Raw genomic sequence first — 25533 nt, 5'->3', positions numbered from 1 at the left:
ATAAGATTAATCAAATGAGCAGTTTAGGAGTTTGAGTTTCGACTCTGGACATTCTCTGAAACTCAGACTTTATGGGCTGCACTGTAGTTTATTATTCAACTGTGAGGAAATTCCCTGCAAACAATTTTGATAATTGATTGTCATTTCAGCCATTTATCAAGCAAATGTCGACCATTCCTCTGGTTCCATTTACTAGGATATGATGATCTCTGTTTTATATGACTGTAAATCAAATATCTTTTTTAAGTTTGTGGTCAGCGTTTCACACTCTGTTCTGATGTTGAAGTGCAGCCCTACTTTTAACTGTAATTATCTTGAACGCAACATGTCCTTCTGATAGTTGAAACATTTCATCCTGGAAAGAGAGAACATCACATCAACTTTAAGAAACTACAGGATTACTGGTGGCACTTTAAGGTAATCCTTGATCCCTTAAACCAACTATTGCACGTTCAACAGCTCTTAATGTCTTTATGGTAATGACAATACATGGAAGCCAGTGTGGAAAACCTCCATATTTGGTTAATCTTTACACTGGACGTGTTTAGAATGCCTTTAATTAACTACCAGTGGATGCAAGAAGCACTCAAAGTGATCAGGTTCAAGTTCAGTTTGATGCTCGTGTCTCTACCTAAGTTTCACAGGGCATGCAGTTGCTATAACGACAGTGGTGCTAATTTAAATATCACAGGTGGCTAACCTGGACTGCAATCAAACTCAGAAGATATTTCAGCTATAACACGGTTTGCTACCAACTTAAGCAGTGTGTAAGATTGAGGTGAAATTAATTAAATTTGGCAGAAATGGAATATAAAATAGCCTTTCTGCATGGAGTTCTCCCCGTGTGAGTGTGGGTTTTCTCCGGGTTTTCCGGTTTCCTCCCACAGTCCAAAAACATGCAATATGGGGATTAGGTCAATTGGACACTCTAAATTGACTGAGTGTGAGAGTGAATGGTTGTTTGTCTCTATATGTGGCCCCTGTGATGGACTGGCAAACTTTTCACCCTATGTCACCTGAGATTGGCACAGCTCCCCCCGCGACCCTCACGTGGAGGATAAAGCGGTAGAAGATGGATGGATGGAATATAAAATAATTAAATTGCTGTTTTCGAATGAGTTGTTTTCATGACCTCAGAATGTGCTCTTTATATTTATATCAGAGGTTGGTCTTCTCTACAGAGGCAACCATGGTTTTAATAGACGAAAATTAAGACTTGAGTTTTGGCGATAACTGAAAGCCACCAAAGGTTCTCCATCATGCTTTGGGGGGAAGAGTGAGGTCAGAGATTTTCAGCTGCAACAATCAACTTCACCAATAGATGTCGCTAAATCCCACACATTGCACGTTTCGAGCAAGCATAGTCAATGAAGCTACCGTTACATCTTATCCCAAGATGACCAGCTTATATTGTATATTCATATATATTAACACAATCTATTCCTTTTATATGTTTTCCAAGAGACCAAAGACTTTCAATAAACCAAAGGCAAGACCAACAAATAGGAAGAAGCATCAGTCACACTTTGGTCGAGGACTGCTGACTTGATTATAAATTTTTATCTGCAGGCTTTTGGTTTGACTGTCTACATGTGGGGTGGATGGGGTTGACATGAACTGTCCCAGAGTCCCTCCCACTGGGTCTGGCATTCAGGTACAGCTCCCTCCCTCTCTCTATAAAGCTTCTCATGTTAGCAGTGTAAACTTCAGATTTCAACTCATGGTAAAGTCTTTACAACCTTAAAAAAAAACAAAAAAAAAACAACCACCGCCACCATATTTTTCTAAACCGTGCAAAACACACTTGAATGTGTGCCATAAATTCTTAACTTCACAGTACAAGCTAAGGTAAGTCAATTTATTTTTTCCATAATCTTAATTTAGGTTTTAAAACAACTGCTTGGGGCACTTTTCATGTATTAAGGAATGTATATGACTTGTCAAATTCAGGATACAGTTGAATAGTTGAGTAGGATTTTGTATTTATATTCTCTGGTGTTGGCAGTATTGATTAATTTGCCATTAATATTTGCTTTACAGATCTTTTTATATTAATTTATATATTTTAAAAAATTGAAATAGAAAAGGCTAGCCAATTGTCAAATGCTTTCTTTCAACACTTATGGCAGCATTTCAAACTAAATATCATAAAATACCACTTCTGTGTCTTTGCTGTTGACAGCTTGCAGCCAAAATGAGATTAGCCCTGCACACCATCATCTGCTGCTGTGTTTTCACCACAGTCCTGCCACTGGTGAAATGTGACACAGGGGAGCTCAACTTCAACCTGAAGAAAAGGTGAGCTAGCCAAATATAATACCTAAAATGTATTAAAACATTTGTGTTGGTTGTTATTAAAGAACATATATGTATATGTAGTGAAAACAAACTTGTCTGCTCTCTCTGGTTTGAAAATTACAGTCATTTATCTATCAAAACTTATTTCTGACATCAGCTTTACCACCATGCCTTGTCAGTCTATGTAACTGGGGGGTATTTATTGGTTAGGAGGTTCCTCTCTTTATGCCATCACTCTGATCATAAAACATTGTGACTTATATTTATATAAAGACACCTTACCCGATTGCGCTCAGAAACTTCATCATACAACTTAAGCTACATTTGCCTCAAATAAAACTGTTGCATTATTTTGGACGTGTAATAATATTTTAGTGCTCTTATGTGATCACTTTAAGTCTACCGGTATCTGGATTAGTGCCAGTTGCTAATATCATGGCCTCTTTTCTGTGTTGGAGGTTTAGAGTGTGGCTGCAAGGCCATATGAAGAGAGACCTGGGCAACATCTTAATCACGGCCAAAGAACCGTCCTCTGACGTCCATGTTGGACAGGAGCAGGATGAGAATGGACAAGTGGTTTTGTCTCCATTGAGGTAGGGAGACACGCTAAGAAGAAAATGTTTGCCCTCAGATTGTTGACAGATTGATTGGAAACATGTCAAGAGAGAAAAGTGAAAGATATGCAGAAAAGGTCCGCAGCTGGAATCAAGTACATGGGACTTATGTGGTGCTTAGGCTACCTCAAGAAACCCTAAATCAGCACTATGTTTTTTTTTAATGTGTACTGTAGATGCCACTTGTCATCATGTATAAAAAGCAAATTTAAAGTATATTTATGATGACTGTGACAGATTGATGTTGAAATACGAGCAATATGTGGTTATGTGCAATGCTCACAGATGGATCATTTTATGGTTAATGCTTTCTATTCAACCATTGCTTTCTATTTCATTTATTTATTTAATTATTAGCTGTGAAATGTGTAGCTTGTATCTATTGTTTGTGATGTATGAAGCTTCACTCAGCCCAAAATGAATTTGGGGGACAATAAAGTATATCGTATCATTTTGTATGTTAACGTACTGTGTCATATATCTGGCAGTGCAGTTGTAGCATCGCCTAGAAGGTGGAGGGAAAATAAGGATTTTTTTTCCCGTCATATAGCAGAACCAAGAGGACACCATCTGGCTGTGCCCTCGTCACATGTGTAAACCACGACCTGATCTACCGTCTGCTCAGGATAAACAACAATCAAAAAGATGCCGTTGCCCCTGAGAAGAAGATTGGCTCGGGAGGCTATGGGCGCCGTCGCCGCCGCTCACCCCTGGATGTCGCTCAGTTTACTGTCCAGGTAGGAAAAGTTAGTCAGCGAGTCCGCAGACACACAAGTATATGCACATTGACCTAAGACAGTCATGAAAACAAGGAATCCTTGTTTTGTTTGTGTTTTTTTTTTTTGCTCACAGAAGAAGATATCTGTCACTCAAGACATGGAGAAGGAACCACTGGTGCGCCTGTACAGTACATCAGGAACACCTCTGGACTCTGTGGATGACAGCGAGAAGCCTATAATAGATACCGAGAAGATTGAGTGTGCGTGCTTTCCTTCAGGTCTCAGTGTGTCAGAGTTGGTGTGTGAGTTATGGATGAATTCAAGTTAGACCTTTGGGACTTGACAAGAATGTTTGTCTCAGCTTCAGCTTCCAAAGTGAGCTTGGCAGCTGAGATTCAAGGCGATTCCTGAAGATGTTCTTAGAAATACCAATGAACTGAAGTGGAACTGAGGCTCACAAGGGGAGAAACAAGAGACTGCCATCATTGAACCACAAACTGTGAAGTTCAAAGTCCTCTCACAAGTGAATTGAATGTGTTGAAGTGCAATTTATACAATATGAACCAAGCTTATAAACAAAAAAAATACAAGAATATATAAAAACATCCTTGTATTTCATCATATAGCACAAATATATTTTACACGTCAAAAATACATAGTAAAAAATGTCTCTTATTTTTAATTTCAGTGAAGTACCTGGTGTATCTTTACTGTCTGTTTGTGTATATAAAAACCTTGTAATGTGTGAATTCATTATCAGTGTCTTAACATTATTGTCATGTATATATATATATATATATATATATATATCATCTGGATATTAATCATATTTGAGTTTTAAATACATTAGTTTGAAAGGTAAAACACAGACATAGTAACTGAAAAGGTGAAAGGAGTGTTTGGCCAGACTTTAGAAGCCATGATGGACTGATGGACAAAATCGTTCCGTTATCATGTAGAAGAACCAATAAGCTAATGTAAGTGTTCTGCTGCCATCTAGCTTTATAGTTGCCTTTGAAAAGTATTCTGAATGCAGAGCCCATTGATTCAAAACTAAGTTGCTTCAACAAAGCAATGACTGTGGTAATGTTTCATTCCAAGAGCCTTAGTTTTGGAATCTGTCTGCTCATTTAAATGTGATTAATCAAAATGTGCTCATAATTCAGCTGAAATTGTTTAAAAATGATTTATGTCTTCTTGTGGCAAAAGATGGAAATTGTGAATGTTTTCAGCCGCATGCCTTGTCCTCACCCTTGAAATAAATGAATGCACCTAAGAACTTGTACTCAATGTGTACACACACACACGTAAGCAAACACTTGGACGGCCAAAACAAAGCATTAACCCTAATTTTAACCATAATCATTTAACACACACATATATTTAAAGATTGACAGACGTCAACACCAGGGAAGCAAGTTCTGATCAGAGCAGTTTAAAAAAGAAAAACAACTAAAGAAAACACTCGGAGCATGAAAACCTGCGCCAACGCCACGCCCAGAGTGTCAACACACTCCACAATCTCGCAACATCAGTAATTGTTTTTAAACAATCCTGAAACCGGATCCTCAAGCAAAATCTAATAATTTCTTCTTTTGGGCCATAACATACAGTACATCCACAGAAAATGTTATCTAAATCCAACCCTTTAGTTATGCTGCTTTTAAACCTTTTAATTTATTTTTTAATTGGGCTATAATTGAATGTTTAATGTGTGTTGAATCATCAATTAATTGTTTAGGAAAGATGACGTCCTCAAACAAACCTAAATATGACAAAAGAAAACAATATATTGAAAAGAAAAACAACAAATTGTCACTCCGCTATTATCAAAATAATTAATTGACTCATTACAGGTCCTCAAATACACACAATTCAAAATCTACCCTTTACTATTTGACGCTCACACTGCTCACAGATAGACAAAATATTACAATAAATAAACAATATTGACAAAGATTATTACATGAAGTAAAATAAATAAATAAAACATTACTGGTGATGTGTAAAGAAGCTTTAAGTTACTACTTTGGTCCTGTTTTCATGAACAATCTCCAAAATTACTACATTTAAACTTCGTTTTTGAGGCTTGTGACAAGAAAGTTGTTGCCTGAGAGCATAATATGTGTATGTGTGGAGTTGGCGTTCATTCTCATTTTTTAACCCTTGATTAAAGTGATTTTATGACTTCACAAAGAATGATTCAATACCGAGTCCAAAACATGTGAACCAATGGGGTACATTCCATTCTAAAAATAAACACCAATTTTTCATCTGTGCTGGATAAATTTAATGGGATCTATAATTTAATTTGTTTTGGGTCACAATGTTCCCAAATTGTGCAATCAAGGCATTTCTAGAAAATGAATTGTTTTGGCAGAGATAAGTTTTGATGAATGGAGAGAAAGGACCAGTAGGGTTCGCTGCACATCAGCAACATTCTAAAGAGGATTAGATAAAAGATATTAATAACTATGGAATTTGACCTCCACAGATCATATGCAGAGTGGACGCTCTGACCTGAAACACATTCAACAAATCTGGCTATTTTCTGGAAAATGTCAAAAACCTCCCTGTTTCGAACAAGTAAAAAATGGTTTTAAATACTGCAAAGATGGACATTTATAATAAAAAAAAAAATCAGTTTTTCAACACCAGCGTCTAAAACGATGTAGCTCACTTCAATTATTTGGGTCCACTGAACAATTCATCACACACATAGATATACATAGAGATATACATTGACAAATAACTACATGCATTCTTTGTACTTGTACACAAAAGTTCCCTGTGAAGTTGAAGCCGAGTTACACAGTAATCTCAAACTTTTAAAGCTCAAAATTGAGGTGATACAGCATCATGGATTTAATAAATAAATAAATAAATAATAATAAAAAATATATATATATATATATATATATATATATATATATATATATATATATATATATATATCATATCTGTATTTTGAAAGATTAAATGAATTTAGCAATATTTGTTGTGCATTTACATGAAGCAATACCTGGGAAATATTTTCAAAATAACAAGACTATAAATGACTAGAAATAATTGAATTTATTTAAAATATTGCTTGGGTAAAGTAGCAATGACACAATCAAAAGTGGAACTGGAGAAAAGTAAGAGGCCATGAGAGTGCGTCTTCCTACTTTGTCCACAAGGTGGTGTTGTATTCCATTACTCAGAAACCACTAATGTCCCAGTCGGCAGTGGCACACAGTCAAATGTGCAACAGCATTTACTGACAGACCTGACAAACCTTATTAATGCACAAAAAGCAACTAAGTTGTTACAGTCCACCGACCAAATATACGCAAAGAAGATAAACAGTGAGTGTGAGAGGAACCAATGTTGTATATAGAAGAAATATATCCACAAAGCAGAGAGCAGAGAAGTTACAAAATACTGTCAGACAAGTTCATGTAGGCTAATCCTATGTAATTTGCTCAGGTGTGGTCCCTGAAAATTGCAGTAGTGCGACCTTGGATTAAAAAACAGGTCTAGATCTCACAGTTCTCGCTAATTAAAGGTCCATCTGCAAGTTGCCTTTTATTTCGAAGATAGTTTTCAGTCAATTCCTGGTCTTTCTGGAAGAGCGCAATATTTGACGTTTTCCAATCCAGCTTTGAAACTCTGCACAGCACATAATCAGTTCTTTTAAGAGCTTTCAACGATCTCTTCTTAGCTGCTGACTCTGGTGACTGTGCTATTTTTGTGCTTTTAGATTTAACTGCTGCTTTTGACACAGTGGACCATGAGATCTTGAGCTCTCATTTAGAACGGTGAGTGGGCATTAGGGGTGTAGCCCTGGAGTGGTTCAGGTCCTACTTGGCAGACGGAACTTTCTGTGTGCATAGCTATTAACTTTTTAAATTTTAATGATAAGAAGACAGAAGTGATGTTTTTTGGTGGAGCAACTGCTCCTGACTGACCAAAAAGTAAACTGAAGCTCAAAGGGGATCGTGCATTTACTTTTGTGGCCCCTAAACGGTAGAATAATCTGCCTGTGCACATTAGACAGGCCTCTTCCCTTTCTGTTTTTATATCTCTTCTTAAAACGCATCCATTTTCATTGGCATTTGACAACATTTAAGTTGTTTAATTTTATTTGTTTTAATTGTGATTTATTGTTTTTTATTAATTGTATTTTCTTTTTATATTATATTATTATATTATTCTATTATATATAATAGACAGGACATCATGATAATTAATAATGCATTGTGCTATCCAGAGGACAGAAAATATGTCAAAACAAATTGTAAGTTTTTCTCTTTGAATCAAAGATTTCTCCTAAAATAATCACAAGAACAATCTAAACTCTAAATTAGGAGATAAACAGCAAGTGAAACTAAAACGTGGTTTACCTCATCAAAACTGCTGCAGAGTTGTGGTCAGGTAGGTATTTAAAAAGTAAAAATAGTGCACAAGTTAAACAATCATGAGTTGTTCATCACTTATGATATATTGTATGGTTGGGGATCTTCGGGTTTGGGGACTTTTATGTATACAGATTTTGCAATTTGTAAAGAGTATTTTTCTGTAAAGCACATTGGTTCAGCTGTTTTAAATGTGCTAAACAAGCACGACTTGACTTGATTTGACACACTTTGCTCCTCAGGCAACCTAGCACTGCAAAGGTCAAGGCGAATGTTAATATAAAGTAAACTTTCTTAGGTTTAGAAAAAACAAAATATTTATCTGTAAATAAATAAATACTACTTTTAAATGACTTTTTTTAAATGATTCAGTACTTTAAATGACAGATATAACAGATGTCTATTTATTAATTTTGAGTGTGCTGAGCTGTGTTTGACACATTGTTTATGTGATTATCTGAATCTATATATCCAATTATTATGTACATATTTTGTAAGGTTATGTCCTCTAAAAATATTCTATAAATATGTCCTATGCTCTTCACAAGAAAAACTACAAAACTTCCTCCTGCATTTCCTGTACTGAACTGATGCAAATCACTTCCTGAAAGTCACTTTGAGCAGTGCAACTAGTATCCTCTGCACTTGTTCACACTGGCACTGAAAGAGTAAACTGGATGTCTGCAGTCGAAGAGGCTGCTCTATAAGGCGCTGTCTTCTGTCCTGTGATGCCTAATAAGGGTCGCTGCAGTACCAAGAGGTATTTACATTGTGCACCAACCTGCAAACTGTAAGTACGCTGCTGACACAGCCAAACTTTGTAGATGAAATAATGTTTTCAGTGCTTTTATATTTGTTTTCTATCAGAAGATATTGATAATTTGCACTAATAGTTGTGACAATTGTAATTTGGTTAATACTGCTGACTGTTGTTGTTGAGGTCTGTATGTTTTATATTATTTTTTGGATTTATTATTTCCACACTCTCCAAAGAAAATCAGCTCAGGTAAACGTGAGACTACAGTTATACACAAGTATGAACATGTCTGTCCATCGTGAAAGGGAAGCAACCTGGACACTAAAACACTGTATAAATACAGACAACTTATCAGTCTTACTTCCGGGTTGATGATCATTCTGTGAAACACACTGAATAAAATTAGATTAACCAACATGTACTGTATGCCATTGTTACACACACCGCAGTTACAGACAGCAGTGAACTTGTTTCTGTTCACTGGACCACAGCAATGCATTCCATTCTTAGGGCAGGACGAGTGCAGACATTTCCCTCAGCAGTGCACTCAACATACCATTAGAAGCAAAGGTGACTGATAATCCTCCAGGTAAACAGAAACCGTTCTAATTCTCATGACTACCTGTGTTGTCTGTAACTGCAGCTATCTTAACAAGTTATAACCTGTTACTAATCCATCTAAATCCATTTAACAGCCTCAAAATAAAAAGTGCCCCCGATGCGTCAAAACATTCACACCGATATTGTTGCTGCACAGGCAAAGAAGGGCATCAGCACCGCCCTGCGTAAATATGAAGTAAAAGAGTGACTCATCTGAAAAACAACAGGAAATTCCAAAACCAACAAACCACTTCCAGCTAAACTCTTGTAACCAACTACCAACCTGAGTTCCTCTTTGTTACTTCTATTTACTTTTACCTCAGTGTTGTATACAATAGATGTTTCAGACTCAATGTGCATCTTAACCTCAAAGAAAGATGATATCATGTATTTATTTTTTACATATGCATCATATGCATCAACCAACCTTGACACCTATTACTCACGTTCTAAATAGTATCCTGGCCACTTCTTCCTTTCTCTTAAGATTATTTTTAAAGGCACAATCCTGATCCACTCCATTGTCTATTTTCATCATTTACTTTTTTCTGCCTCCTCAGAATTTAACTAAATAGTAAACCAGTAAAATGCAATTGAAACTGTGCACAAATAGACTCTAAATATTCAATAATTAACTTTCTTTCTTTCCGTTTCGGTCACTCACTCTGTCTTTAGTGTTATTGCCTTTATAGATTGATTGCAAACTAACACATGTTCCTTTGTCCAGCAGTATTATCAGTGAGTGTGTCAGGAGGAGATCTGGACTGCACTTTGATCTCTTTAACTGAGTAAGTGATTTATGGCTACTAAATTAACATTTTTGACAAATCTGATGAAAGACCAAACATTTCTCACTTGGACTTTTCAGCTGTACTAAATGTAACACTTGTTCAAATACTGTTACCGTTCTACATTAGTTCAAGATTAGCTACAATATTACATCTGTGTTTTCTGTTTCTGTAATATTTTAAGTTCAATGTTAATCAATGTTAGACTTTATTGATCCCACATCAAGGAAATTCACTTGTTACAGCCTTTACAAAACATGAATAGAATAAGAGATCCAAATAAATTAAGAATATACAAATATAGGGGATATATTAAACATTTATATAATATACACCTTTCACATTGGAAAATAACATGAGAAATTGCACAGATGTTAATTCTAGCATGTATAATTGCAATGTAAGAAATTTGAAAATTGCATGCTAACTTACATAAATCTTACTACACAAAGTCTATTTTAAAAGGTTGAAGTCCGCAGATTTGACTCCACATCTGAGCTTTTCACAGCAAGAACTTAACCCAGACGTGGTACATGACTTTACTCCACACTCACATTCTTTAAGAACCAGGTCAATGTTGTACTGTAACACGTTTACGACCCTCACAGTAGGTGCCATTATATTTTAGCTCTACAGAACTGAAACTATACCAGCTCACTCATCATCACTGTCATAACGGTCAAGAGAAAAGGAAGTGGGCTTGTAACTGGAGGGTTGCTAGTTCAAATCCCAGGATAGGTCAGGGGATGGGGTTCCCCTGAGCAAGGCTCCCCAACCAGGCGGCAGATAAGTGCTGCCCTCTGCTCTGGCGCCTGGTTTGTGTGTGTGTGTTTACTACCGCTGTGTAAAAAGGACAGGTTAAATGCAGAGGTCATATTCATTATCACTAATTGGTGTGTGTGTGCAAATAAAACTAATTCAAAACCTAATATTTCACCTCCACAGTGTTAATCTAAGCTTTGTTTCTTACAGATCAAAAACTAATTCACAATGAGTCAAAGCAGCGCGCCACTTTCTAAGCAGGATTCTACGCCATGCTTTGGGAGAGGTGAGTAAATATTCCACAGTACAAAACGGTTTCCCATGATAACAGGGAACTGAATTGTGCTGGGTTCCTCCAGATTAAAGGGAAATTACATATATGGCATTGAGAACTGCATGGGATTGTGTGGGCAATTTAATTGCATGGAAGTTCCTGTCCTCACTTATTGATGACTAATTGACAGTTTAAACTTAATATTTAATTAGTCATTTTAATTGCATGTCAGTTTGCATTAGTCCAGTGTTGTAACTAAATTTCAATTAGACTGCACACAATAATTATCTAATTAAAAAAAAAACGTGTAGTAAACTAAGAAGGTTTTTCAAATGTACTTTCCTAGGTCTGTCTTGCCATGTCTCATTGCCCCACCTCACTGGTAGATGCTTACATGTCAGCAGCCAGTTGTGACATACCAGTTTGGATTAGCAGGCCCTGTTGCCATGATGCTCTCAACTCCCCAAAATAGAGGGTCACTCAAGACAGCAACAACGAGCAGGTGCATTACAAATACTGACAGCAGTCCACAAAACCAGCAGAGCAACGCTTGACTGAGGCAGTTGGGAGTGATAACACAGCAGAGACATATTGTTGGTAGAAGGCAGATACAGACACCAGAGCAGAGGACAGTCTTGACAGCACCAAGAGGTTTCTGCAACACTTCCAGTGGCAGATACATTAAAAAGGTGGAACCAAAGCTAAGAACTAGAGAGTCTAGAAGAGACAGAAGCAGACATATGAAAACAGAGATACTTGACTCAACAGGCAAAGACTGAGAGAGCCAAACATGGCCCAAATCACTACAGAAGGTAAGAGACGGATGAAGTTTTAACTAGTGGTTATAAAAATCTGGAGACACTAAGATGAAATGTGATTACAATTACGAGTGGGTTTATTCAATGTCTATTCACTTTTAGCAATGTCTTGTAATGTGCTACAGATTTATTCTCCCAAAAAGCAGATCATCATGCTAACCGAAATCTTTATCAGATAGGTTAGGGGCCATTCACATGCAGCATCTTTTACACACAAAAATCCGTAATTTCAATGGAGACATGGATCAGAGGCACAAATGAGTGGGATGCAAATATCTCAACTTTTTGGAGCACAGTGAGCACTTTCAAAGCACCTCTTGATACTCAGACCAAAGAAGTAGGTCAAACTGGTCTTTGTCAACTCAAAAAAATACAGTGAGCCTCCATCACCCAGACAAAGCTCCTGAATCAGTTGATGAAGGATGAGAAGCATAAAGACAGGCAAAGTTGTTCCTTTCATTTTTCTCCACACACATATCAAATGGCAAATCTGCTCTGAGGGAAACTAAGCACTAGTAACCTGTTGTCTTTGTGTGGATTTTTTACTTGGTTCAGTGGGTTCAGTGAAGCTGCATCAACTTGCGTTATCTCAGCAGCTTCTCTAGGTTGCTTAGTAACAAGGGCATGACAGAACTGCAAACCCACAAGCATCTTGGTTAAATACACCTCTGGCTTCTTCCCATGCATATTTCAAGCATTCTAGGTGCTGCGTGTAAACGGACACCAAAAAGACCCTCGCAGCATGCTCAGACTGTTTTGTACAGTTCCTATTTCAATAGCGGGAATATGTAGGTCAAGGTCATCTTGAGGCGCCTCAGCTGTTTCAGCGGGGAGCGAGCACACATGGTGACAGGCTTGTCGGGAATGAAGTGTTAGCCAAGGAACTGGCAGTACATTATGTGCCAATATGAGGGCAACAGTATGTGGATACAGTTGCATGTAAACCACTAACGAAGGTGATTCTGCAACGCAGAAGTTTGCCATTTGATATGAAAGTACTGAACGTCTCCTGCTTGTTGATTCAAATATCACCTCGGGGATTGATGCTGGAACTGGCCACACGTCTTGCAATGACTGCGATATTCATATTAAAAGTAACAGTGATGACACGGTCATCAAATAATCCAACAACTCAACTACTAATGCACGTTGGTAGGCAACTGTTTTTTGTTTTAGTTCTTACACCAGGAACATTAGGCAAACAGCCAGCCCTATTTAAATAAACAACTCCACTGTCCTTCATCTGCTCTGATACCCACATGAATTCACAGGGAACCAAGTTTAAAAATAGATACCAGTGCTCATGTCATGGTTATTTTAGAGAAAGAGGTCAATACAAATAAACATGACTGTGTTTCCATCAAAAAGGTCTTGGGAACCAAAAGTCTTGGTACGTTCTGAACTGCAGTTCTTCAAAACAAAGGCTCAGACGTTCCCTTTCTCGTTCAAATAAAGACTTCAGGATACTTTAATGATCTGCAAAATTCTAGTTGTAAATTCTAGAGTTGGAGAGTAAAAACTGTCATGGCTCATTTAAAAGTACAAAATGCTGCAATTAGTAATCAACCTAGCATCAATGACCAGGCCTCCCATCAGTCATGATCATACTGCTGAATTTAAAGGATCTAGGCTTCACCACAGTACTACTCAAACACACTGAACACAAATATGTATCAGAGAAGAAAGAGCCTGAATGCAAGATCTTCATGTTTCCCATTTTCTCTGAATTGCATACCATTCCCAGTAGAGAGGCAATGACCTCTCCTCAGGGGGCAGCCAGGTCAACAGCCTGGAGAGTGATTAACTGTTTACTGTAACTTGCCTCACACACTTGCAGAACTTGCAGCCAGCACCGACACGAGTCAGCCACTCGTGTTTACATGTTTACTGATGTGAGTTAAGGAAGATGCTTTACAAAACATAGCAAGTCCACCGCTCAGCCCCTAACTTCAAATTTATATCTGTAGGTCTCAAGTTCATCTAGCTCTTATTTTTATTTATAGCCTCAAAGATGTTGTGTCTTTGTTCAGTGCTGCCATATTTGATCATATTTCTGTGATGAAATATAACATGTTAGCAAGTATCTCCAATTCCAAAAGCATTTTATCACATTGAAACTTCAAGCCTCAATTACAGTAAACAAATCAGTTTCCCCATAAATTACAGAGACTTTGCAACCTGCCACAGTTGACCTTGTTCCCACAGCTTCATAATTAAAATAAATTATTATTCCACTCCTCACAACAACCTATAAGATCTTTTGTGCCAATGCTTTAGTACAGAGAGCACTTGAAGAAAGACAAACAACCCATTTGACACAGTCATTTTACCACATTTGTGGCCCGGTGGACCATCAAAGAAAATTCATGATGTTTTGAATCATCCAGGCAAATCTCAGCTATAGATCAATAGTTTCTACTCGTCCTCAGTTACACGCACAGAGAGCTGAGGACACAACATACAGTTACTCTGTAGTTCTTTCTAATCCATTCCTGAAGTTAGTGTCCATGTAGGATAGCAGCTTGTTGGACTTTCCTCATACACAGGTGCTGAAAGTGTAACATAATCTTTAGCTGGAAGTGTTCCTGTGACAGACAGCCAGTTCTGGGCAAGTGAGAAAAACTCAGCGTAACACCAGCCTTCTCTTTGTGGACATGTTATCCGGGGTGTACATGAGCATGTTCTGCATGCAGATACTGTGGCCAAGACTGTGACTTGATATTTTAAAAACAATGACAAAGAAAACAAATATAACTCAGACCTCTGCCAAGGCTGCTCAGTGTCCCACAGTGTCGGTGCACGTATCTATCTTGCAAGGCATACAGTGGAAAAAAATTCTTAATTCGGATCACTACTAATGTATAAACCCTTCTCTCTTGGGTCATAACTTAAATTTGATGCAAATCTTTCATAACCAAATAAACTTTGTCTTCTGAATCAATATAATTGCACCTTTGAATTGTAAAATGTCTGTCTCACTTTCAACCAAGTTCTCCTTTTCAAGAAAAAGATCATGATGTCTAAAGTCAACTCTCTCAATCTTTCAGACATGCCACGGCATTTCCCAAGACTCTCGATGAGCGAGGTGGACGAGACGGTGCGTCTCATCGCAGAGAAGGTTTACGCCTCAGCCCTGAAGGAGGAAGACACCAAGGATGCCATGGCACTGTTCACGGTGCCAGAGGACTGTCCCATTGGTCTGCATGAGAACATGGAGAGGGCACTGAAGAAGGAGTTGGCCGAGCAGCAATCACAAGAAACTGTTAAGAAGTGGGACAATTTCCTTTTCAAAAAAGACTACCAATAGTTTTCTGTGGAAATTAAGCAGATTTTACTTACTGTTAGGAAAATAACACTTGTTTCTTTTCTTTTTTTATGTTTTATGTATCACTAGGAAGAAGAGTTTCATGTTGAAACGCTCGCAGTCCATATCTTTACAGATACCGGACAGTTTTGACGGGGCCCCGTCTGTGCCATTCTCATTGTTCCCCCTAGCCACAGCTGAGCCATGTTTCCCATCCAGTTTCCCAGACTTCCAGAGAGTTACAATCAGCGGAGATTACTGTGCAGGGGTAACAATCCTCCAAATGAATGCACAACTGCACATAATATTAATGTGTGATGGCTGCTTCACAAAGCTTCCAGCAATCAAATACCATCATTTCTATACCAGAGACCAAAATAGATGAATGTAATTTAAAAATATGTCTGTCTCTAAAATGCACATACAAAAAGAATTAAGGAAAAAGCATGTCTAGTTCTGCATCGTGGTTTAAATGAATGATTTCAATTCCAAAAGGGCAGTTTTTAACTATAAAAGGACAGACTACGTTTTGCTTTTTTTAAATTTTGACAGCTTGAATTTACAGACTTGAAGATGGTGAAAAACGTTTCTATTGAATTTCCAGGTTACAGTGGAGGATTATGAGCAGGCAGCCAAGAGTCTCCTTAGGGCCTTGCTTATCAGGGAGAAATACTCCAGACTGGCCTATCACCGCTTCCCAAGGACAATCGCCCGATTCCTCCGCAGTGCTGAAAATGAGAAGTGGCAGGAGGAGGACGAGACCTTGCCAGGTGGGTACAAATGTGTCCAGGTTTACAATCCTGCAAAGTACATTTTTACGCCGCATTTATTTTGCATTGCTCTGAACTCAAACTTTGCCAAATAGGGAGTATTATCCAACTAAATCTGAAGGAGTTTCTCCAGCTCATTTGAGAGGAGGATGCAGACAGGTTTGTAGGACGTGTAGAAGGTACATGATTAACAATAATTTAGTAGAAACAAACAGACAATAAAATAGCCTGATAAAATAATACCTCACAATTCCCATGACAGGTGTAATTTAGTAATTTTAGTAAACAGGAAATTTTATGTTCTAGGTTTGGGCACAATCTCTGCTTTGGTAGAGATGAAGCTTAATGACGATCAACTGTTCTCTGTGGTTATTTTGAAGGCTGCTGTTCATGTGTATCAGATAGTGTGAAGGGGGTGTGATTCAAGGTCAATCACACTATTCTCGACTACAGACAGAGGCACATTTCCAAATGCCTGCGCCGAATACAACCCAGCAAACAACAACAAGGGATAGATGGAGAAATAAAATGTACATCTTGGAAGTGTTATTCTGAAACAAATCAATACCAGACCAGAGTCAAAATGATACCCAGACCTCACGTTAGTTCACGTTGGAAGAAACTGTAAACAAATGTGTTTTTAAGTCGAAAAGACATGGTGGAAAGTTATCCTTGCTACAGACAGATGATGTATAGATTTACAGCGTTCTTTGATAAGCCAATAAGAGCTTAGTTATCAAAATCAACATTTTAACTACCAAATAAAGACAAATACTAGCCAGAAAAAGTATTAAACGTTTACAGAACAAGCACATGCTCTCATCAGTTGCAAAAATGTAACAAAATGACAAATGACCTGTGAAGAATATTTCCATATTGATACAACACTTTAAATAATCAATAGAATATCCGCCATGAAATATCGTGATCATTTAGTGAGTCGATTTTTTTTGGATGTATCAAAATAGGTGTCTAACCCTCTTTACATCATATAACAGCTACTGTAGATCTGCTACTTTCACAGAATATCACTATTCATTATTAGTTGAATAGATTGTTTGGCGTAACAGATTCCAATGTAACAGTTTTGCTGTAATTTGTGTTGAAATATTTATAAAAAGTAAAAATTTGATGAAGCCAATGTACATTGGTGAAGAATTGACAATACTGTGTATGTCCAAGACACACTATGAAGCATTCTGTATAGTTTAAACAGCTGGCTATTTCTCATTCACTGTTTTGTTTATTTACTTCCATCATCTGTAGACATCTGGCCTGCTCCTCAAGAGGGGGAGGACCCATATTCCACTGAAGGAATTCCTGAGGACCTGAACTATGTGCTGCAAGTAAAGAATGGAATAGTTCATGTTTATGATAATGCCGATGCCCTAAAACAGGAGCAACCCCACAGCCTCCCTTATCCTGACCTGGAGACTTTTGCCATAGACCTGAGCTACGTACTCGCTATGATAGCTGACGGCCCAACGTAAGAACAACTGTACCAGTTTGAAATCATATTTTATGTGCATAGTTTCTCAAGCCATCATAAGCCAGCAAGGCGTACCTGACATTAAGTATTTGAAAATGATTAAATATTTCTGTTGTGTTGCCTCAAAGGAAAACCTACTGTCACAGAAGGCTGAACTTTTTGGGTTCAAAATTCTACCTTCATGAAATGCTGAATGAAATGGCAGAGCTAAAAGAGCTGAAATGCGTTCCACACAGAGACTTCTACAACGTCAGAAAGGTTAGTTTGGCATTAGTTATGCATATAAACATTAAATTATTACATAATACATGTATGACTTGGCTGAAAAATGTATTGTTTTTAAAAATGGCAATTAGTGAATCCAAAAGTTGCAGTTTAGAATATATTTGATGATCTGACACAGGGTTTACTATCTTTACTATCGATGGTTTACAGATTGTTTGAAGGTTAAAAACATTTCTTATAATGGTTTTATTTTGTTATTTTTTTATTTATCACAGTCACAGCTTTTGCTCTAAGTTTGATTTTCCTTGAATCTATGCCATTTAAAACATTGTAATACCTGTTGGCCACTTATAGTTTTAAAGTGAGTGAACTGAAGCTTGTTCAGCCTGAGCAACACTGAAGGGCTGCTTCACTGCAGCAGAAGTTCCAAATTCAGATCCAGATCCAAATTCACTGCCATCAGTCTGAATAAACTTGAGTTTATGTACCTTAATAATAAATAAAAAACACTGTTTGCTTCATAGGTGGATACACATATACATGCTGCTGCTTGTATGAACCAGAAGCATCTGCTGAAATTTATAAAGACCACATACCAGACCGAGGAAGACCGTGTGGTTTTGGAGAAAGGCTCTCAGAAGATCACACTCAAAGAAGTCTTCAGCAAGCTCCACATGGACCCGTATGACCTCACAGTGGACTCTCTGGATGTGCATGCTGTAAGGACAAGTCCGAATAATCAGCTTTTAAAACATAACACATTTCCAGTATCATTCCTTCTATAACTTTGCATGAATTACAAAAATTCTTTGTGTCTGACAACAATTAAACTGTTATTTTTTTTAAATGACCACAACACATTTCACTGACCTGTGCTTATTAACACAAGGTTGCAATTACGGAGGTTCATGCGTTTCTAATGGTGTTACACAATCATTCTCAATGTTCCATGCGTGGTCCATTTAGTCTGTGGTATGAAAACAATCAACAGTCACTTCAATGGAATGAGAATGTGATCATCAGTAGGATTTATCTTCTCCTACAAATTACTCTTCTAGGGAAGACAAACATTTCACCGCTTTGACAAGTTTAACTCCAAGTACAACCCAGTGGGAGCCAGTGAACTGCGAGAGATTTACTTGAAAACCGACAACTACATCGAGGGAGAATACTTTGCACGTATAATCAAGGTGTAGTATCATCAGTTAATATCATTCAAAGGTTCCACACACACACACCAGTGTTTTTATGGCATGTACAGTTTAAACTGATTTTCTGTTTATTCAGATTAAAGTTGGACTATATTAGGTTTATACTCCAATTCACCATTAACTAATGCCTTTATTTTACTAAAATGCTGAGTGGAAATCTCTGAAGCTGTGATAAATTACAGCAATAAAGATGTACAGACAGCAACAGAGGGCTTTTCATTTCATTTCATTTTAGGTAGAAGTTCTCCCTCTCCTCCAAACACACTTCATCTGTCTTTGCAGTGTATTTTGTTGATGCTTTGCACCCACTGGTGGTGACGCCTACAGGAGTACATGGATTTTCCTTTTTCTTTTGGAGCAACAACAGTTTCCTCTGTTGCTATTTAAAAAAAAATGCACAAGTATGACTGAACAATGGGCTATCTGCTCTGTGAGTGATTACCCTCGTTTGTCCTTTATCAAGAAACATCACCGGCTTCCTGTGGTTTGGCGTGTGTTTTCAGGAAGTAGCAAAGGAGCTGGAGGAGAGTAAATACCAGCATGCTGAGCCGCGTCTGTCCATTTATGGCCGCTCTACCAGTGAGTGGCAGGGACTAGCAACGTGGTTCATCCAGCACAAGGTGCACTCACCCAACATGAGATGGATGATCCAAATTCCCAGGATCTAGTAAGTGCTACTGTGGCCTTATTTACTCAAAGGGGAGTGTAAACATTTGTAAAGTACAGTTTAAGGAAGCCCATAGCCAAGTGGAACAGGAACTTGGCTTGTTGTGACTGAGGGGTTGCCAATTCAAGTCCCTGTTAGGTCAAGTCCCCTGAGCAAGATACACAATCCCCATTGTTAAGTGGGGTTAGGGTTAGGGTTAGTTAGTAATGGGAGGGTTGTGTCAAAAAAAGACATCCAGTATAAAAACCTCTGCCCTGTGGCGACCCCTCGAGAGGGAGAAGCTGAGAGAAAAAAAAAAATAGCCAAGATAGTTTACTAGAAGGAGCTGTATTATACCTATTATCATATCAAGTGTAATGTGATTTCCTATTTTTATAAAAGGTCCAGTGTGTAAGAATAAGTGACATTTAATGGTAAGGCTCCAACTTGTAACAAACAAAACAAACAGACTCCTCTCCCCACATTGAACTTTCCCAGTCACAACTTGGAACTACGGCACACAAAAAAGGATGTCGTTCAGCTTCATAAAACGAGGACCTTGTTGAAAGTACATAGAAGCGGCTTATTTTACCCTCCTTAATGTGACACTGGATTATAATAAGTGTATTTTCACACATTTCTCAGGAAGTTATTGTAAATAAGGGAAGATAAGCTAGAATATTAGTTTACTGACTGGGAAGATGAGCTGATTTGATTCTTTTTATCTTGCAGTGACATTTTCAAGTCAAAGAAATTAGTACCACACTTTGCCAAGATGCTGGAGAACATTTTCCTCCCCCTTTTTGAGGCAACAGTCAATCCAAAGAAACACAAAGAATTACATGTGTTTTTGAAATACGTAAGTACTTTTATGATGGGTGCAATTTGTAACAACTGAAACGTTTTATCTTTAAATCTGAAAGACTAAACAGGAAGCATGCTTGGTTGTGTGCTTACATTATCTAATGTGTTGGCACACAGGTGACAGGATTTGACAGCGTGGACGATGAGTCCAAACACAGTGACCACTTGTTCACTTACAAAAGTCCAAAGCCGGAGGCATGGACCACGGATGACAACCCTCCCTACACCTACTACCTGTTCTATATGTACGCCAACATCATGGTGCTGAACAACCTACGCAAGTAAGTCCTGCATGTTCATCAAAAAAAATATTCCTATAACTATACATAATATCATGAAGCCGATTCAATTGAAAAGTCTTAATGTTCATGATTTAAAAGCCTACACGTGTTTGTCTGACATGTTCACACTGATTCCCTGAGGGGAAAATAATGCAGGGTGCACTAGTATGTTCAGCAGTGTTTGATACACCATCAGTTGTGTACAAAATACTACTAGGAGCATGCAGAGAGTCAAACTTATGCCTAGACAAGTTCAGTGTCTTATTCAGATCACCAACAAAATCTAATGGAGGGAATATTTTCACACTTGATTTTGCATAGACTTGGGACGCTCCAATAAAATAATTTAAATAATAAATAAAATAATAAATGCAGATTATTTTTGTTAGACTCCTGGGGAAATTTTATTTCTTTTAAGAAATGAGCTTCCTAGATCCTTGTAAAAGTACTGCACTACCCATGTAGCCACTATTTTACCTCATATTTGTGACATGTTTCCCTGTCTAACTCTGTCTTTAAACAACTTACATTTTCAAGTGATTTGAAAATGTTAATTGTATTATATATTTATTGTTTTGGACCTCATCATCTACCACTGCGTATTATAATTATTGTTATTATTACTTGTTATTTCCCAGGGAGCGAGGGCTGAACACCTTCCAGTTTCGTCCTCACTGTGGTGAGGCTGGTTCCATTACCCACCTCGTCTCCGCTTTCCTCACAGCTGACAACATCTCCCATGGACTCAACCTCAAGAAGGTGCAGCCCACAGTACATAATACAAGAGTCAATACAAGTCCAGAGTCAACCATCACACATATATATGACTTTTGACTGTGCAAAAGTCAAAATTCTGTGATCATTGGCAGTTGGATTAGAATACTTAGATCATTAACATTAATTAGAGTTCCACTCCATGTTTAAGGAACATGGGGGTCATGTTGTTCAAATGTGAGGTTAGGTCACACTAGACAATTGACTTGGATGTGTTCCAATAAAGTGATTGAGATATAATTATACTCTATTGTCAAAACAAACCAAAAAACAAGTAATAGTGGCTTTTTGCATCGTATTGTACTGGTGCGTACTGCAACAACAAACTATTTGCAACTTATCCCTTTAATATCAGGTAATTAAACTACTCCTGTGAGTCCTTTAAAATAGTAGACTGTAATATAAAAGTGTTATTCATTATCATCTCCTCCTGGTGTCCAGAGTCCAGTGTTGCAGTACCTGTACTACCTGGCCCAGGTGCCCATCGCCATGTCTCCCCTCAGCAACAACAGCCTGTTCCTGCAGTACTCCAAGAATCCTCTGCGAGAATTTCTACACAAAGGCCTTTGTGTGTCGCTGTCCACTGATGACCCCATGCAGTTCCACTACACTAAGGTCAGAACAAGAAGAACAGAGATCAAGCATATTTTATTTTTTATCCCATTTACAATATCTTCCACCACCAATTATGGCAGCTATAGAATTAGTTTTGGAGCAGAAGTAACAGGAGCTCATTTCGAGCAGCAATGATGTACAAATAAGTTAAGTTTTATGGAAGTTGACATTCTTATTGTTACATTACTGCCTTCTTTTCAGGATTTAATCATCCATCTGAATCTGTGCTTGCCCTGTCCCAGCATGTTAAACATACTTCACACCTCGTTATTTAACCATGGCACCTTGTTACCAGCTTCTATTGCAATTGTTTTATAGGAGCCTTTGATGGAGGAGTATGCCATCGCTGGCCAGTTGTGGAAGCTGAGCACCTGTGATTTGTGCGAGATAGCGAGGAACAGTGTGCTGCAGAGTGGCCTCTCACACCAGGTATAACTTTTTTCTCCATTAGTTGCCTCATTGGGTTTTAGGACTACCAGAGAAGTGATGATATTTTAGATATTTCATATCAGACTTCCACTTTGAAAAAGTCTAGCTTTTAAAGATCCTGGTGGTATTACGGGTCCCAGAGATGTGAGACCACATTAACAAATATATACCTGTGATAGCAGGTAAAGGAGAGAGACACATGAAGATCAGGTTGTCGTTTTCCCATAACAGGTTGTCTCTGAGAGCGGCAGCGGTTGCACACCCCTAACCATTCCCCGGGCAACTCTTGGGAAACAACGGTTCCGCCCTCCCCATCTCAATATTCGTGTTGCACCACCAAAATAATAAATCATTAAAAAACAATACTTTGCATAAAGTAATTGCGATCATAAAAATAAAACAAAATTGTGGTTACCCTATTTTAGGTGTGCCACAGTGGCAAAACCACAGTCATTCAGACCAAACAATGCCTGGCTATTAGCAATAGCATTCTTAATGAGCTGTGCGTGATATGCCAGTGTGTATTATGTCACATTAAACTAAACATTGAGTGAGCTGAAATTATACAAACACATGTGTAAATTCCATTAGTAAAAAAAAAAGTTTTAAACAAATCTCATAATTGTACAATAGCTGATTTGTGTAGGAAATCTATGCCTCAACAAAAGAAATTTGGCACAAGAAGTTAAACACTATCTGTGATAATGAATCTAATTAAATTAAGCCAGTGTACTGGGCAGTTAGGGAGCAACAATAATAACCTACAGTCTGTTCAAAACAAGTCAAGAACACATGCTGCTTAAGGAGGTTGACCACACTCTGAAAACCACCTGACATGTTTCACCTGTCTCATCCACAGGAGAAGAAACACTTCATTGGTTCCAACTACCTAGAGGAAGGACCAGAGGGCAATGACATTCGGCGGACAAACGTGGCACAAATCCGCATGGCCTACCGCTACGAGACTCTGTGCAATGAACTCAGTTTTCTTGTGGATGCCGTGAAGGAGGATGGCACTAACCCAGCTGAGTGATCAACTACAACAGCACAAATGGTGCCTTGAAATGTCTGGGTATAGTTTTGCACAGCAAACAACTTTTTTTTCACAATTTCTTATAAATCTTCCGCAGTCAGCAAAATGGTGTCCTTACAGTTTTGTTGTCCTTGTTACAGGCTTTTAGAGGGTTATTTAAAACTGTGCTCGGCAGGATCGCTACACAAAGGATGCTTTGAGTTTCATCCACATGGTTATTAAATTACTCACACTTAAAGGCTGTTCTCTGTCCTGAGTTCATCTCATCAGATGACAGGTGACCTGAGGCAATCTCTCCATCTCTAAAACTCTGTGCTCATATTGACAGTTATTGTAAAACTCTCCTTCTTCTTTTTTTTTTTTTTAGATTTATTTGCTGTGTAGGAAGTAGCTGCCTTTACTGGAGTAGTGATCCAGTGCTAGGTGGGACCTGTGTGCTGAGCATGTGTATAACACTGCTCTGGCTGTAGCCCATGTTGGAATCAAATTTCCACTGTCAAATGTCAAACTGCAGGCACAACATGAGCAGATATAAACAAGACAATTGCAACAATTGCTCTGTGAGCTCAATGCGTCACCAAATAATAAGTGGGTCCCCACAGAAAGTTTGGGAAACACTGTTATAGTGTTCTTTCTCATCTACAGCCTGCAGTGACATGGGCACCAGTTATGTAACACTGTGCAAGGAAAAAATAACATGTTTTAAACCAGTTCATTTTTTTTTAACACAAATTTGGTTAGGGAAGCCGAGTGTTGTCGGTAGTCTCCTATGACTTTCAGATTGTGCACCATGTGATGGGTCAATGCTGAAGATTTAGTTGCGAGGCTGTAAATTAACCTAAAAAAACCTAAATTACCTTATGTTGAAAGGTTATTGTAAAATTATTGATCAAAAATGCGCCAAAAAATTCATTATTACATTGATTTTATTTTTTGTATTCAAAACTGTATCAATTAAATTTGCCAAACCGCTTAATTTTTCTGGGATGGAGGTTGTTTTTATTTGAAAGAATGTTATTTCTACTTAGATAACCTTTTTGATAGCAGATATTTGACATAAAGTAAAGTAAAAAATTGAATGTACATTTTTAGAAGCAACTGCATAGTTGTTTTTTTTGTATGTCACTTTAATGTAGATGTGTTTCAAAATCCATAGCAAATGGTGCGAAGTGTAACTAAATCTAAACGCTGTAAGATTTTTCTAATCTTTCTTATGTTTGCCATTTGTTATAGTTTTTCATACATAAAATAAACAATGCACAACAGTTGATAATGTATTCCTACATCTTTTTTCTAAGCTATGGTTGCATGTGCATGAGGTCACGTTACATCAAGGCTGGGAAAATGGCACACGTGAAGAGATTAGTTTTTTATCCATATGTTGCTCAGTGTGGCCTCAGTGAAGGATTTCAGATATTTAATGTTTAGCATCCTTCAACAGTTATAAGATTAACTAACATTTTAAACAGTAATTTAACATAATGTTCACTCTAAAGACCATTGCAGCAAAGTAATAGTAGTTTTCATTGTTATTGCAGTTTACCACATACAAACAAAGACATGACCACAGACACATTAATACAATAAAACATATAACAAACATTAACTTCACACATTTAAAAAACAGAATTGATCATGAATAATGGAGAATAGAGAAAGGAGCTGATGAAACATTTTGTCACCAGTTTCCAAGTGGAAAGGTTGAGAATACAGTAAATGAATGACTAAAATGCTAAGCATTCAAAATTTAAATGGTCCAAAAAACTAATTACATTCATTACCTACTGTAAATGAGCAGAATTAAAAATATTACTATACTTACCAGTAATATCCAGATTTGTATCCAGACCACTGTCCAGTAGACT

At 37.7% G+C, this 25533-nt stretch overlaps 2 protein-coding genes across 8 annotated transcripts; both read left to right on the top strand.

Moving 5' to 3' along the window:
• Positions 1-1705: 1705 nt before the first annotated feature.
• admb (adrenomedullin b) lies at positions 1706-4892 on the top strand. 3 transcript variants are annotated; one of them, XM_058645950.1, is made up of 5 exons: positions 1706-1848; positions 2183-2298; positions 2763-2891; positions 3463-3649; positions 3765-4892. In XM_058645950.1, the coding sequence occupies exons 2-5, from the start codon at positions 2195-2197 to the stop codon at positions 3957-3959; spliced, it is 615 nt and encodes a 204-aa protein (XP_058501933.1). In that variant the 5' UTR covers positions 1706-1848; positions 2183-2194; the 3' UTR covers positions 3960-4892. The 3 variants fall into 3 exon arrangements, with proteins under 3 accessions (XP_058501933.1, XP_058501932.1, XP_058501931.1); XM_058645949.1 differs by having other exon boundaries at positions 2757-2891; positions 3466-3649; XM_058645948.1 differs by having other exon boundaries at positions 2757-2891.
• Positions 4893-8665: 3773 nt separating this feature from the next.
• Positions 8666-24935, top strand: ampd3b (adenosine monophosphate deaminase 3b). Of its 5 annotated transcripts, none has more exons than XM_058646085.1 (18): positions 8666-8818; positions 9296-9374; positions 10116-10173; positions 11146-11221; positions 15075-15297; positions 15422-15599; positions 15936-16101; positions 17368-17587; positions 17719-17848; positions 18340-18534; positions 18874-19005; positions 19530-19693; positions 20405-20531; positions 20654-20817; positions 21456-21576; positions 22033-22206; positions 22525-22635; positions 23495-24935. In XM_058646085.1, the coding sequence occupies exons 4-18, from the start codon at positions 11164-11166 to the stop codon at positions 23666-23668; spliced, it is 2337 nt and encodes a 778-aa protein (XP_058502068.1). In that variant the 5' UTR covers positions 8666-8818; positions 9296-9374; positions 10116-10173; positions 11146-11163; the 3' UTR covers positions 23669-24935. The 5 variants fall into 5 exon arrangements, with proteins under 5 accessions (XP_058502068.1, XP_058502069.1, XP_058502067.1 ...); XM_058646086.1 differs by having other exon boundaries at positions 9277-9374; XM_058646084.1 differs by lacking the exon at positions 9296-9374.
• Positions 24936-25533: the final 598 nt, after the last annotated feature.

This window comes from Solea solea, chromosome 12 (genome assembly GCF_958295425.1).
Source record: "Solea solea chromosome 12, fSolSol10.1, whole genome shotgun sequence".
In the NCBI taxonomy this organism is placed as follows: Eukaryota; Metazoa; Chordata; class Actinopteri; order Pleuronectiformes; family Soleidae; genus Solea; species Solea solea.
The sequence above is the reverse complement of the archived record's forward strand: the minus strand, read 5'-3'. Positions and strand labels throughout refer to the sequence as shown.

Coding starts and splice junctions, on each gene's coding strand:
- ampd3b (XM_058646084.1), top strand. CDS start 11,164: ATGAGTCAAAGCAGCGCGCCACTTTCTAAGCAGGATTCTACGCCATGC. Junction 11,222..15,074: donor TACGCCATGCTTTGGGAGAG/GTGAGTAAATAT, acceptor TCAATCTTTCAG/ACATGCCACGGCATTTCCCA. Junction 21,577..22,032: donor ATGGACTCAACCTCAAGAAG/GTGCAGCCCACA, acceptor CCTGGTGTCCAG/AGTCCAGTGTTGCAGTACCT.
- admb (XM_058645948.1), top strand. CDS start 2,195: ATGAGATTAGCCCTGCACACCATCATCTGCTGCTGTGTTTTCACCACA. Junction 2,299..2,756: donor AACTTCAACCTGAAGAAAAG/GTGAGCTAGCCA, acceptor TCTGTGTTGGAG/GTTTAGAGTGTGGCTGCAAG. Junction 3,650..3,764: donor TCGCTCAGTTTACTGTCCAG/GTAGGAAAAGTT, acceptor TTTTGCTCACAG/AAGAAGATATCTGTCACTCA.